General features: G+C 49.7%; 3 protein-coding genes across 3 annotated transcripts; 2 read left to right on the plus strand and 1 right to left on the minus strand.

The window, feature by feature from the left end:
- Positions 1 to 173: 173 nt before the first annotated feature.
- Positions 174 to 917, plus strand: M406DRAFT_75213 (uncharacterized protein; the record flags this gene model as incomplete). The annotated part of the gene is made up of 2 exons (XM_040925817.1): positions 174 to 176; positions 276 to 917. 2 exons carry the CDS (start codon positions 174 to 176, stop codon positions 915 to 917), a joined length of 645 nt encoding a protein of 214 aa, XP_040774948.1.
- An 8,445-nt stretch (positions 918 to 9,362) lies between these two features.
- M406DRAFT_357309 (uncharacterized protein) lies at positions 9,363 to 9,789 on the plus strand (the record flags this gene model as incomplete). Its single annotated transcript, XM_040923643.1, has 1 exon — positions 9,363 to 9,789. A coding segment is annotated over exon 1 (237 nt), but the record flags the coding sequence as incomplete, so codon positions are not given.
- Positions 9,790 to 11,464: 1,675 nt separating this feature from the next.
- On the minus strand, positions 11,465 to 12,307 carry M406DRAFT_332426 (uncharacterized protein; the record flags this gene model as incomplete). Its single annotated transcript, XM_040920740.1, has 3 exons — positions 11,465 to 11,749; positions 11,816 to 12,218; positions 12,297 to 12,307. The coding sequence occupies 3 exons, from the start codon at positions 12,305 to 12,307 to the stop codon at positions 11,465 to 11,467; spliced, it is 699 nt and encodes a 232-aa protein (XP_040774950.1).
- Between the last annotated feature and the right edge of the window lie 557 nt (positions 12,308 to 12,864).

The raw sequence follows: 12,864 nt of genomic DNA on the forward strand, positions 1-12,864 counted from the left end.
TGCTCGATTATTTAGGTAAACACAAAGGGCTCACGAGGAACACCGATTAGGTGACAATGTGTTCCCGGGACGTGTTGGAAGTCACACACGTAGCCCACATCTATATATATTGGCAGCCACTGTGCCTGCTTAGTTGCCTTGCTGTTTCCTACTCTTTAGCCCAGGTCAGTATCATGGTAAGCAAATTCACATCAAACATCAAAAACCAACCGCATCACAACGGTCAGTTCGGAATTTGTGAGCATCCTGGCGGAACCTACCAGCTTTGAAACCAGTGGCAATATCAAAAGTATCACCACAATACGCCATTTCTCGGAGTTTGCGTCTCGTACACCCGAGAACTGAAAGCGAACTCTGCAATGGATGGTGAAGGCCCTGGTGAAGATCCGAGTCGTCGACTGGGCACCTCTTCGAGCAACTCTTCAAGCTCAGACAGTGTGGAATACATCAGTAGGAGCGACGACTCTAACGAGGAGGAACAAACGGAGGAGGCAGTGCATACAGAATCGCACACCGCATTCGACCCCCGAACTGCGGCATTGCCCAGGATTCCCAACAACGTTCCACCGGAGGAGGTCCCTGAAGGCGTGGACCAAGGACGTCGAAGACATACTCGTCAAGAGCCGTACCAAATGCCACCACTCCGGCGTCAGGACGCTACGGTTTCTTTTGCGCCCTACAGTGCCGATGGTATGCGTCCATTCGGCTCAAACCCGTGGATGAGCACCGCAAGTATTGCGTATGGTGGCACCCGTGATGGAGCAGCGAACAACCACCATACCAATGGCAACACCAATGGTGGCACGGGCAATATACCCGGGTTCAGGGGCCACGAGCCACAAACGACTGGCGTCGAGCCTACGCGCACGGTTCCTGAAGAGTTTGATCAGAGGACAGAGGATATTGAAGCCTGGTAAGAGAAGAAGAAGAAAAAGGATAATGGGCTAAATCAGCCAGCGTTCCACACAAGTCAAGTCAAGGCAAGCGGTAGCCCTCCACTTGACTTGCTAACTATTTTGGCCGCTTGCTTGTCTTCTAGTACCTGGCCGCTTGATTCGCTTGGTAACTTGGTCACTATACCGGATTAGGAATGTACGATAGATATACGAAACGAAAGGTGGTGAGAGTAACAAATGAGCTACGCACGTAGTTCAACCGGTACAGAGGCATATGATGATAGTTTTCCTTGTTACGCTCTGATCCGCGCGAGGTCCCTCGCTCAAGTGCTGAAAGAAACATTTCTGACCCCCTCGAATGCCTTTTTTTGGCAAAAAGCTGCTAGGCAATGCCTTTCCTCCTCATCTCTGCTGCTAGTCCTGCCAGCGTTCCATTTTTCAGCTAGTCCTTGAGGCACAAAAGGAGCTCGAGAGTGCTGCTCTTCATTCTCCTCCTCTGCGAGGACATCATAAGCTTCCCTTGGCTGAAGACTCTCTCGCATTCGGACGACATTGCAGGGATAGATAGGATGTCGAAGGCCATCTGTGAGAGGGCTGGAAACTCGGCCTTATGCGCTGCCCACCAGATGAGGGGCTCAAAACCATCATCGTCCTCGTCGTCCTCTTCTAGCTGAAGATATTTCTCCAGCTCTGACTGTAGCTGTTGATGCTTTGGCCTTGGTTGTGCTCTGAAGGCGGTCCTTCACTGCTTCTTTGGCTTGTTATGTTCTTGATCTTTCTGCAAGCTGGGTATTGATGCTAATGATAAGGCTGGATCTTTATATGCCCAATATTTCTCATAAAAAGCCTTAAACTCTTGTTCAACATTATCAGCAATAGCTGGCGCTGCTGTACGAATACCAACCAGGCGATATTTCGGATGCAAAACAGCAGCAGCAAAATATATAGAGTATTCGCAAAGCTTGCTCTTATATTGCTTGAGAATTGCTAATGCATAGGCTACTGATTCTCTCAGAAACTCAGCACCTTCAAGCCCACATTCCTCAGAGTATATCTCAGCCTCTTATTGAGAACCAACATCTGGCCATTCCCGTACTGGAATGCTAGGAAATATATCTGAAGACTGTAAAGCTCGACGGCGAGGGGAGGATCGAGGGGAGGATCGAGGGGAGGGCCAAGAGGAACGCTGAGAGGAGGGCCGAGAGTAAAGTCGAGAGGAGGGTCGAGGGGAGGGTCGAGGCGAGGGCCGAGAGGAAGGTCTTGAAGAGGCCTGATATCGCGATGAGGGCTGCTGAAGGGCTGGTTTCTCTGCATTTAGCGAGACAATAATCTCCTCAAGGATTTCTTCTTCAGTATACGTTTTTCTGCCTCCAAATCTCTCCTGAAAGGACTGCAAATGCTTCTCGAGATCCCACAAAGAACTGAGAACATTATGAACAGCTACAGCGTTCCCCTCGTGATGTTTTGTATGCCATAGGAATGGCTGCAAAAGATCTCGAGTTGCCTCAAGCACTCGCCAGTCCTGCTCACTCAAAGGTTGTATTTTAGCACCGCTTCAAACTTGCTCTTTAACCCAGAAATCAATAGATCTTTTCAGTCTCAGCAGCCGCAATATCTCAGCCTCTGTTAAGTTCCATCGCATCTTCTGAGCTACTACTGGCTGCAAGGTAGATATATTGCCAGTTTGCTCATCTGTAGAGTCTGTAGGAAGCAGTAGTGGTGGCATTGTGAGGTCTTGTGCTGTTAGCTGAGGAAGGGCCTCTGCTAAAAAGGCTATAGTATTCTCGAGATCTTGGTTCTCTGGAGAAAACAAAGAGTTCTGAATAATCTTCTCGAAGTTCTGGACCCGCTGTATACTTGCCTTGAGGAAGACTACAATAAGATGAGTGCAGCGTATAGGTCCTTCTCGCTGCTACTGATCCTACTGATTCCTCTGTTGCTCGAGTTCCTGCTTAAATATTAGCAATAAGCCAGAAAGATACAAAACAGCTCGACTTACCTCATCAGCATCGCTGTCTTCAGCCTCGAGTATCTGTTTAGCGTTATCAGAGAGGAAGCTTTTGATAATAAGGTTAATAATATGGCCCCAGCAGCAGCATCGCTGTTCAATCCGCAGCTTCTCAGCTTCACGATGATTGAAGCTGTACATCTTGCAAAAAAGAAGCCTTGTTGCCTTGTCATTCGTGCTGTTGTTATCAAAAGTAAGCCAGCCAAGCTGCTCCTCAAGCTGAAAAGCCATAATAACCTGATGGAGATGCTACTGGAGATTCTCGCTAGTATGCTGGCTGTTGATCATCCTCACTGCTATAAGGCGATTTCGCAGCTTTGCATTGCTATCAACAAAATGTGCAACCACTGCTAGAATGCCTTTGTGATTAGGCAAGGTTCAGAGATCAGCAGATAGATGAATCTTCGAGATAGCCTTGCGCTGGAGCTGGAGCTGAAGACTAGCTAGGTTCTCGTGAAATGCCTCAAACAGCCATCTTATTACTGTGCTATCACTTCGAGAGAAAAAGTGCTCCGTCAGGGTGCTATTCCAGACCATCAATAGCTGGCGGAACTGAGGCGCCTCGAGAGTTGAAAGAGGTATATCGCAATAAGCAATCAGCTCTGTTATAGTCTTCTTCGCAAGACTAACAACTGTACGAGTTGGAGCATTAGCAGTATCTTTTAAGGCATTAGGCGCTGTATATAGACTGCTGTTGTTGAAAAGGCTACAATGGTTTATTCTTCGCTGCTTTTGCTAGCCAAGCTTCTCTGGGCTAACCTCTTCTTTCTCTGCCTCTGCAACAAGCTCTTTCAGCTTGCTAAGGTTATAGCCCTCGTTATCGCGACCTTCGAGATGCTTTAGAGCTGCTGATGTGCTTGTCGAGATACTGTTACGCGTGGTATATAAGGTCTGTCGATTATTTTGATTGTAGAAGCAACAGAACCACCAATCTGCTGCAACTTTGCATGTGCTGTTAGCCTGTACGATGATCTCGAAGAGCTTCTCGCTGAAATGCTAGATATCAGATCCGTAGCGCTTCCTCTTGGCTGATGATGTTGGCATCCAGCGAGCTGGGACAAAGGCATGGGATCGTTCTGGAACCTTAATGCGTGGGAGATCTTTGAGGGTACTAAGAGAGAACTATGCTGTGGCATTGTGAGCATCGATCTGCTTCTGGATAGAGGTATATCTCGCGTAGCTAAGCTGGTTGAAAGCATTGCTATTAGCTATGATAGTGAAAGGAAAGCGATGATAGATAAACGCGAGGACACCCAGATGCGAGACGTAAGAAAGTAAATGCAAGGATGCTAAGTACAAGGGTAGAAGAGATACAGAAGAGCTTGCTTGCCAGCGGAGGAAAAGACTTAATACGGATATATAGGCTGAATAGCCAAGGGCCAGGGCAAAAGCCTAGGCCAAAACACCAAAAACCCCAGCAAGGTTGCATCCAGAGTAGGCCGCGATAGCTTCAACTGAGCCTATAAGGACCCACAATAGGACTGAGGCAATTCGCTTGTTCGCTTGCAAGCCGCTTGGTCAAAAAGGCCGCTTACTTGTCTTGAAGACCATCGCCAAACCGTCAACTTCGCTTGTCAAGCCGCTTGATTCCGCTTGACTTGTGTGGAACGCTGAAATCAGCCCCCAGTGACCCGTGAGTCTGAATCATTGACACTTATAATCACAGGACCCGAGGGACGCATGCCGAGACGCCAGAGCCAGACTCGGATTTGTATGAAGAGAATAATAGAGAAGGGACACCCAGAGAAGACTCGCCCACCCTCGGCTTCCATGACCACTCATCTTCCCATTCCTCCAACTCATTCCGAGGGCGAAGCCAGACGGCGACCAATGGGTCAAGACCCCGAGTCACGTTTTTCTTTGATGGCGAAAATCACGGCGACAATGACAGTGACAGCAACTCGGAAGAGGGCAGCAACCGAGACAATACCAGAGCTGGGAGGTAGTAGAATAAATGCTGGTCATGGTCTGGCAAATCCCATTTGCATATGAGTGCATTCTAGGCAGGAAGCAAAAACAACTTGGATAGCAGATATGAACCAGTCTATGGGTTCATTAACAGAAATATTTACAGGAAAAGAGTTGCATAACAGCACTCACTAAGGCACCATCTTCTGAAGAAATACCTTCAGAGACATGTAATAGACTCTCACGCATGAAACCTGATCATGGAAACTGAATTAAAACAGTAAAGAATAGTTCAGGTGGCGACAAGCTGTTAAAACACCACATGCATATTGGGAAGATACTGTCGGGGAAAAAAGCGATCGCCAGTCTCTCAGAACTGGCTGTACCTATATATTTCCCCACAGATACATGCCCAAAGGAACGAGAATTTGAGGCGTATCAGAGCTGGAGGATGACTGAATCACATTTTAGGCAAGGTCTAGCAGATAATGTCTAATGAAACCGTTCCCTCCTTTAAAATTCCCATCAACGTTGCTCTCGTTCTTCACACTCATGTGTGAATTCCGAAAACATGGCCAATAGATTACAACATCGCAAATCCGCCGCAGTCCGTTCGCATCCGGTCGTCACCGCAGGGTTAATGAGAAAGGCGGCAGGTAAATGAAAGAATCGAAGTCATTATTGGTGATCTTGCTGCTCGATGAGAGGTGGTTGCGCGGCTGTCACAAGGCAAGCCTGGGGTTTCTTCGAGGCAAGTTCGGTAGGCTCTTGCGTGTTGTTACGTGGCGAAGTGGCTAGCGATGGCTGGTATCGTCGGACTACCAACCATGTGGTGTATTGTAGAACTCTTCCGCTTGCAACTGCAAAGAGGCATCCGTTGGGAGCCCCTTTACATGACAACGCAGTAGGAGTAGCCGTTGACTCCCATGGAGGAGTTGGAGGTCTGAGTGTTGGAAGGCATTTTGATGGTTGGTTTGAAGCGTGAAGCTTAAGAAGATGTTTCTGTAGAGTGTTTGTGAGGTTTGTGATGCTGATGAGGAGGACAGACAGAATACCAAATGGGGAACGACCTGAATATTTATATCTATGATGCTTGCTACAGAACTCAGCGACATGACCATGATGCTGTATTATTTGAGTTGATTTTGGACTTTGGTGAAGTCGAAGGAAGGCATTCCGTCCAATAACTGTACTTCGGAGATATCGCATAGTATTGTGCTTAATATTGTTGTTGCGTATCGGCACCGGTACTGTTGCTCGTTCTTTGATCTCTACCAGCCCTTTTGACATGCCTAACATTGAACCGGCCCAGTATCACCTGGAGAAGAGATGCAAGGCCATTATCTTTACTTGAGCATTTCCAAATAACTTCGGCCACAGATGGTCAAATTGCTTTCAGATGAACGAAAGATTTCGCATGCTTATCACCAGTCGAAACGCCACGCTGAACGGCCTGTCCACGATTCGCCCTATCTCAGCTGGAGCACATGCAAACGTCCACAGTCCATGGATTCGGTGGTGCGGATGAATGACCATGGCTCCTTGGCACCAAATTGTCTCTATCATTGTTTTGGAGTGTTACTATTGCCCCTTGGGTGGACATTTTCAGAAGTTCTCAGACGAGGATGCGCGCTAGAATGCCTAAGATTGAGCTCCCGACTGCAGTTGTATTACAGGGTAAAGACTGGCTAATGGTGTCCAGCCTTGTGTTGACCTGGCTAAGCAGAGTTTTGCTTACCTATGACTGAAAAATTCTGCAAGGGCGCTCGATATTCCTTCATGGAGGGAGCCGGGGCCCCGAATATATTAGAAATCCGATTTACGCAACAAGGCTCCATGGGCTGTAGTCCATGAAAACTTGACTGAACGCCGACGCAGCGGTGACTATGAGAGACAATAATCAATCTAACAGTTGCTCAAATCGCATCTGCTGCAGGCCATAATGTGAGGCCGCCCAAAAAGAAGATTGGATATGGGGGGAGAGTCATAACAGGACCCCGTTGGCGTTGTCTTGGTGTGGGGGAAGGGGGTGGTGGTCAGAGTATTGCTCGTATATGCTGTCACCGCAATGGGAACGTAAGAACACGCGTCTTTCGATACTCCATTGATTAGGAATTGTTCTAGTTCGTCCTCATTTTCGACTGTTCCCGACTGTACAGAATCTGCCTTGCACATAATAAACGTCCATGAACTTGAACACATGATGTGCCTCGCGGCATATTACTCGGCAAACTGGATCCAGTCGGTGCACGTGTGTCAGATTCGAAGCCCGACCGTTGTTCGCAGAAGGAGTGACACGAAGTCGTCTCAACAAAAAAAACCAAAAAAACCAGTGTTATTGTGGCGTTGCGCTTGTGCGTTGCGAACATGAATGGAGAGGATGGTCACACTTGGCGACCTTAGTACGGAGTGCTGGAACACGCCAGCTGACCAGCTTCGGCTTTCGGTCTTGTTTGCTCAATGTGAAGTGCCACGAGACGGACTACATAGTGACAGAGATTCCAATCATGACGATATCGTGCAGCAACAAATGTAGGAAAGCTTGGAGTAGAGTGGCTCACGCGATGGGTGGCAGCGCCTAGTGAGGTGAGCGGAAGTTTGGGCCTGGGGCATAAAACCCTTTAGGCCTCGGGAAGGGGGGGTGTGGGGCGGGCTGTGAATATCGCGTAGGATTCGCTGCAGGCCGCGACAATGAAATGCAACACTTGCTAACAACCAAGCCTTATCATGATAATTGGATGCCTTCTTGACGGTCCCTCAGCGCAACTAGACGGGTGAACTCGGCGCCAGAAGATGAGTTCTACATGGACGAATATTCACTCAATGACTGAGATCTCCCAGATTAGAATTCGTCGTGTGAAGTGGCATCATCTTTCTGTCTAGGCGAGGGATTGATATAGACTGTTAGCTAAGAGCCTCAGAATACAGGCGGCCAGGACTCGCTGACCGAGCAAGCTGCCCCCCCTCAATAGACCTGACCTTGAGAAGCTCAGCCTCTCCCTCGTCCTTCCCCGACCGCCTTCCAACCCTCTTTCCACCCCCTCCCACCCTTCCCCAAGAATACACACAACAGAACGGGCTTCTCATTCAAACTATAGCACTTCTTATCGACGATGACACTTATCCAGCTGATCAGGGTCCCAGCAGCCCGGTGAGCTGTCATCGTTATTCCTCAGCCCCCACACGCAGGATGCCTCCATTGTCTTAGATTCAGGTCGTCATGGTAGACGACTCTTAGATTGCTGCTTTCGATTGCGTTCTGTAAAAATCATTCACGAGGGCCTCTTGAGACACACAAAGCCGCGCCAGCCTTTTCTTGCGCTGTTGCGCGTCCGATTGAGCGACCATTACATACCCTCTTCTGGCCCCCCCGGTCACTGACTGTTGTGTAACTCCACCTCATGCAAGAACCAATAGTGCCCAGTGCCAAGTGCTGCCTTGTGCTTGAGTGGACCACTGAGGCACGTGCAGCAATGGCAGACACTATTCAGTACATTTACTTATCTTCAGAAAGAGTCATCTTCAGCACGATTACCACACCCTTACACTTTTTGATCCAGTCATGCAGGTCCCCTGGTCAGGCCACCCTAGATGACTACACAAGTCCAAAGTTGAGAAAAGGCGCTGCTGGGTGGTCTGGCCAGTCCTCAACTCCCCGTCATCCGGCATGGACACAACCACAAAGGTTAACGACGGGTGGAAATCACAGCCACACCGTCGGCGTTTCATGGCGATGATGTATATGCAAGCCAGACCTGTCATCTTTTTTTGCACTTTAACGTCCTAAACTCGTGTCTAGGAGTCTTATCTCCATGCTTTTCCGCCCTCCGACTGGGAAAAACCGGAGCAAGTGCTTGGCGTGAGTGTTTGTCCTTTGGGGGTGGTGGTCCTCCTGATGCTTGGCCGGCCAGCAGACTCATCATCATCTTCTATAGAAAGCAATACTGTAACACACAGCCACTTTCTATAGACCTCAATCTATGGGCAATGTTTCCTACAGTATGGTACAGATTAAACGCGACACAGCCCGTCCGAGGCCAAGCGCACCCAAAAGTGGGCCAATACAGGCTGCAGGACTGTGGCTAAGCGCCGCTGTAAGCACTACGGCTGAGAGTCCTATGGTAGTCCCATAGGCGACTTTTTCAACTTACTTGCAGTGTGTGTGAGTGTGTGTATATGTGTGTGTGGGCAAATTGGTAACCCAACGGTTTCCACCGCAGCCCCCAGCCTACGATGGTACCGTCCGTACCTTGCGTCCCCGTCCCCTTGCAGTAGTATGAGCACTTAGCATGGAGGGCTCCCTCCCAAGCTGTAACACACCCTCTCGTGACGACAGTGCGCTCTCTCTCATATTGTCCTACTAGTTCTAGGCAGAAGAGTAGACAGTTGTTCAGATAAATATGCATCTTTCGACGCAATATAAGTCCAAGAAGACCCGCATTTACTGCACCCCCCCACTGTTACAACACACTGTTTCTCTCATCCTCTCTCCTTCCACGAATCACTCTACCTTGTTATCCTGCAAGACATCTCCAAGAATCAACACAAGCCTCAAGCATAGAGTGACAGAAAGCACGTCTCCGCCTATCATCTCATTACTACCCCAACCCTCCCCAGGCTTTACAACCATTCATCATAGCCCCTAACTTGACGAAACCTATCACCGCTTCGCAGTGGGCCAGGTCAACATACACAGTTTCCCACACAATTATTACCAGGCTACCAGAGCGTACCAAGACAATGGCTGCCGACAGGGGCAGCAGGCGCTGCAAGGCTCCAGACTGTGGGGAGAAGAGCGTGCACGAAACAGTCTCCGACAAGAAGATATACTCCATGTATTGCCAGAACCACACCTGCATGGCCCCGAGGAACCAACACCATCCCTTCTGTATCAACCATCGAAACCCACACAACAGATACTGTGCCTTCCACGGGAAGTGCAGAGCCCACGGATGCACACAGCTAGCCCCACGGCAGGAAAAACAACCTTTCCCTTGGCTTTGCCGCCTCCACCGCTGTGTCCGATGCACAAACCCACGCTTTGCCAACACCGACATGTGCCAGGCCCATCTCACATGTCGATTTCCAGGATGTCCCAACTATCCCAACCTGCGACGCCCAGGCCTCCTCTGTCAAATTCACTCCTGCACCATCGTGGCCAACTGTCCTCACCCAGTCATGCGAGGCAAAGCATACTGCCAGATGCATATACCTTGCGCACGGAGGAATCACGGGTGTAACAACTTGGCCCAACGTGGATACAACTTCTGCCTTGACCACAAGTGCAGCCTCGAGAGGTGCACCCGCGAAAAGGATGCGCACTCCTACTACTGCCGGAACCACACGTGTATCCAGTCGGGCTGCCGGCAAGTCATTGGCGACATCGACAACCGCGCGGCCCAGTTCTGCTTGATCCATGAATGCGCCGTTTCTAGATGCACTGCTGCAGCCAAGACAGCTGGCGGATACTGCGAGGACCACGGTTGTACACATGGCTCCTGCAACGACATCAGGCAAGAGGGCACGAGCTATTGTACCCAGCACTGCTGTCGCACTGAGGGATGCAGGCACGAAGCAATGCACAAGAATGCCTTCTGCCGCAACCACGGATGCTGTGAGATCAGGTGCAAGAACTCTCGCCTGGGCGGACGGGATCGCATCCGGCAGTGCCTCGAACACTATACTGAGCTTGTGCAAAGGCATGCTGCGGACAGGGTCGAACATGCGGCTGGCGTTCGTGAGGCCGAGTTGGAGCATGAACTGAGGGAGTTTGAAAGACGAGAGGCGAACCGTGTGGCCCGAGAGCTACAAGCAAGGGAGCGCCGGGCGAGAGAGGAACAACAGGCTGAGCGTCAGCGGCAGATCAGGGAAGAAGCTGCGAGGTTGTTGCACGAACAAGAAGCCCGGCGCAGGGCGGAGCAACTCCGAGCCGCAGAGTTTCTCGAGCTCGAGCAAGAACGTGAACTCGAACGGGAACGGGAGGCGAGGGAAGAGAGAAGGCGTCTGGATAGGGAAGCACGAGCACGAGCACGAGCAGAAGCCGATCACTGGGAGGCGAGATGGGGGCATTGGTAGGGATGGGGACAGGAATAGGGAGGAGCGTTACCTTCTTCGATGACGGTTTATGGTGATTTATTGTCTTGAAAGAGCCGAGATGTGTCTTTTTGTCTTTTTGCATTTGTGGATTTGCTTTCATAGCTCCTCCCATATTTTGTTTTGTCTCAAGCGTTTGTTAAGACGGATGGAAAAAAAGATTTTGCACCTGCTTAGATGATACCACATATACCACATGAAAACTTTCAACATGAACTTCAACTCTGCCGTTCTCTTTCCGTCACTGCTCGCCGGGGGTCCATCGCTTCGATTCCACTGCCCTAATATTAGCTGGAGAAGATACTCAGCAGTAGATGCACCTAAATGAGAACATTATTTAAAGTTCTAAATATTCTCCCCAAAAGCTTGAGGCTGCCTAGGGGGAAAGAAACCCGCCTCCACCCACTGCAGAGGAACCTCACAGTATCTTGCAAAGGTCAGCCTGCCGTGCGTCGTCTCTTCTATCCTTCGACGCAGACCGCCAGTATAGATACAGAAATGGCTGCCTCATTTGCTATAGTCACGAGCGAGGACAGCATCCCGCTCGCACTTCTCTGCTTCAACGGACCAAGGCAGCCTGTGCACCATCCTGGCCATCCCGGCCTTGTCCGCTGTGCGACGAGCAGCCACCAACGCCGCCATCGTCGCTATCCTCTCCGTTGCCGTAACCAGAGTCGTACTCGCACTCCTCTTGGTCGTCCTCGTCCTCGTACTCGCCGTCGATTTGATTCCCAAACTCAAACCGCTTCGCTTTGGCCTGCTCCCACAATTGCTTGTGGGGCGAAACAGTCTTCAGCTTCGCGAACTTGAGCTGGCAGGCCTTGAGCTTCCGCTTGAGGTGCTTCTATCAATGGCATTTTAGTCCAGACATTATGTTATGTGTTATGTAGAGTGCCATGGAAGAACTGACCTGGGCGATGACATGGTAGGGAAGACCCTCGCAGCGAAGCCGCACAAGAAGACGCTCCTCTTCTGCGGTCCAAATTTTGCGAACCTCTCGAGCATTTGAGGATGAGGCCATCGGCAATGCAGGTCTCGGAGCTCTGCGCTTAGGAGACTCCTTTGTCTTGCCCTTGACCTTACCCTGGGGACGCGCCTCATCCTCGCTAGAGGAAATATCGTTCCTGGCGACCTCGCTGGTGGAAATAGCCCAGCGGGTGGGTATATTGCCAACGGGCATATCCGCCACCTCGTCTATGACACGATATCCCTGGCTGATGGGTGTGTAGCGGTTGTCAACCTGACCGCGTTGGACAAGGTATGCCCAGCCTTCAGGAGAGATCTCATGGAGATGGTGAGTCTTGGCTATGCTCCTATTACTAAAATCACTTGTATTAGCTACGCGTGGAAACTGGATGGCAAAATATCGACGACGACGGTTACAAGCGTACCTTAGGTCCATTTTCATCATTTGGTGACTCGTGATGTCGTCGCTACATATTGATTAGTATTATATGTATCAAGGTTGATAGTACGAGATGTACCCACTTGGGATATCAGCGATTAGGTGATTTGGAGAACGAAATGTTGATGAGGTCCGCAGCGCGAATTTTGACGAGGTTCTCAGGTCTGTTTGGTTGGAGTTGGACGTGTAGGAAGGATAATTTTCAACAGATAAGTTTCTGTTATGTAGTTTGGAATGCATGTGAATTGTGTGAATTGGAAGACACAATAGACAATGGCCAAGAAACCCATAGCATTGATCACTGGAAATGGACAGAACACAGCAGATTTCCAAACAATATAAATTCATGGGAATTACCTAACAATATCTATGTTTGTATTTAGAAAGAAGAAGGATTTGGTGGATGTGACACGGAGCGTGAGCAGACTCAGACAGAACAGAAGCCTTCTAGGTATCCAGCACTCTGGATTCCATTCCTCTCTATTGATCTCCTGGCTGATACTGCGTGCTGCATAGCTGCATAGCTGATATAAAGCATGATGGAGTGCTATTGA

The sequence above is a fragment of the Cryphonectria parasitica genome, assembly GCF_011745365.1.
Source record: "Cryphonectria parasitica EP155 unplaced genomic scaffold M406scaffold_6, whole genome shotgun sequence".
NCBI classification, from domain to species: Eukaryota; Fungi; Ascomycota; class Sordariomycetes; order Diaporthales; family Cryphonectriaceae; genus Cryphonectria; species Cryphonectria parasitica.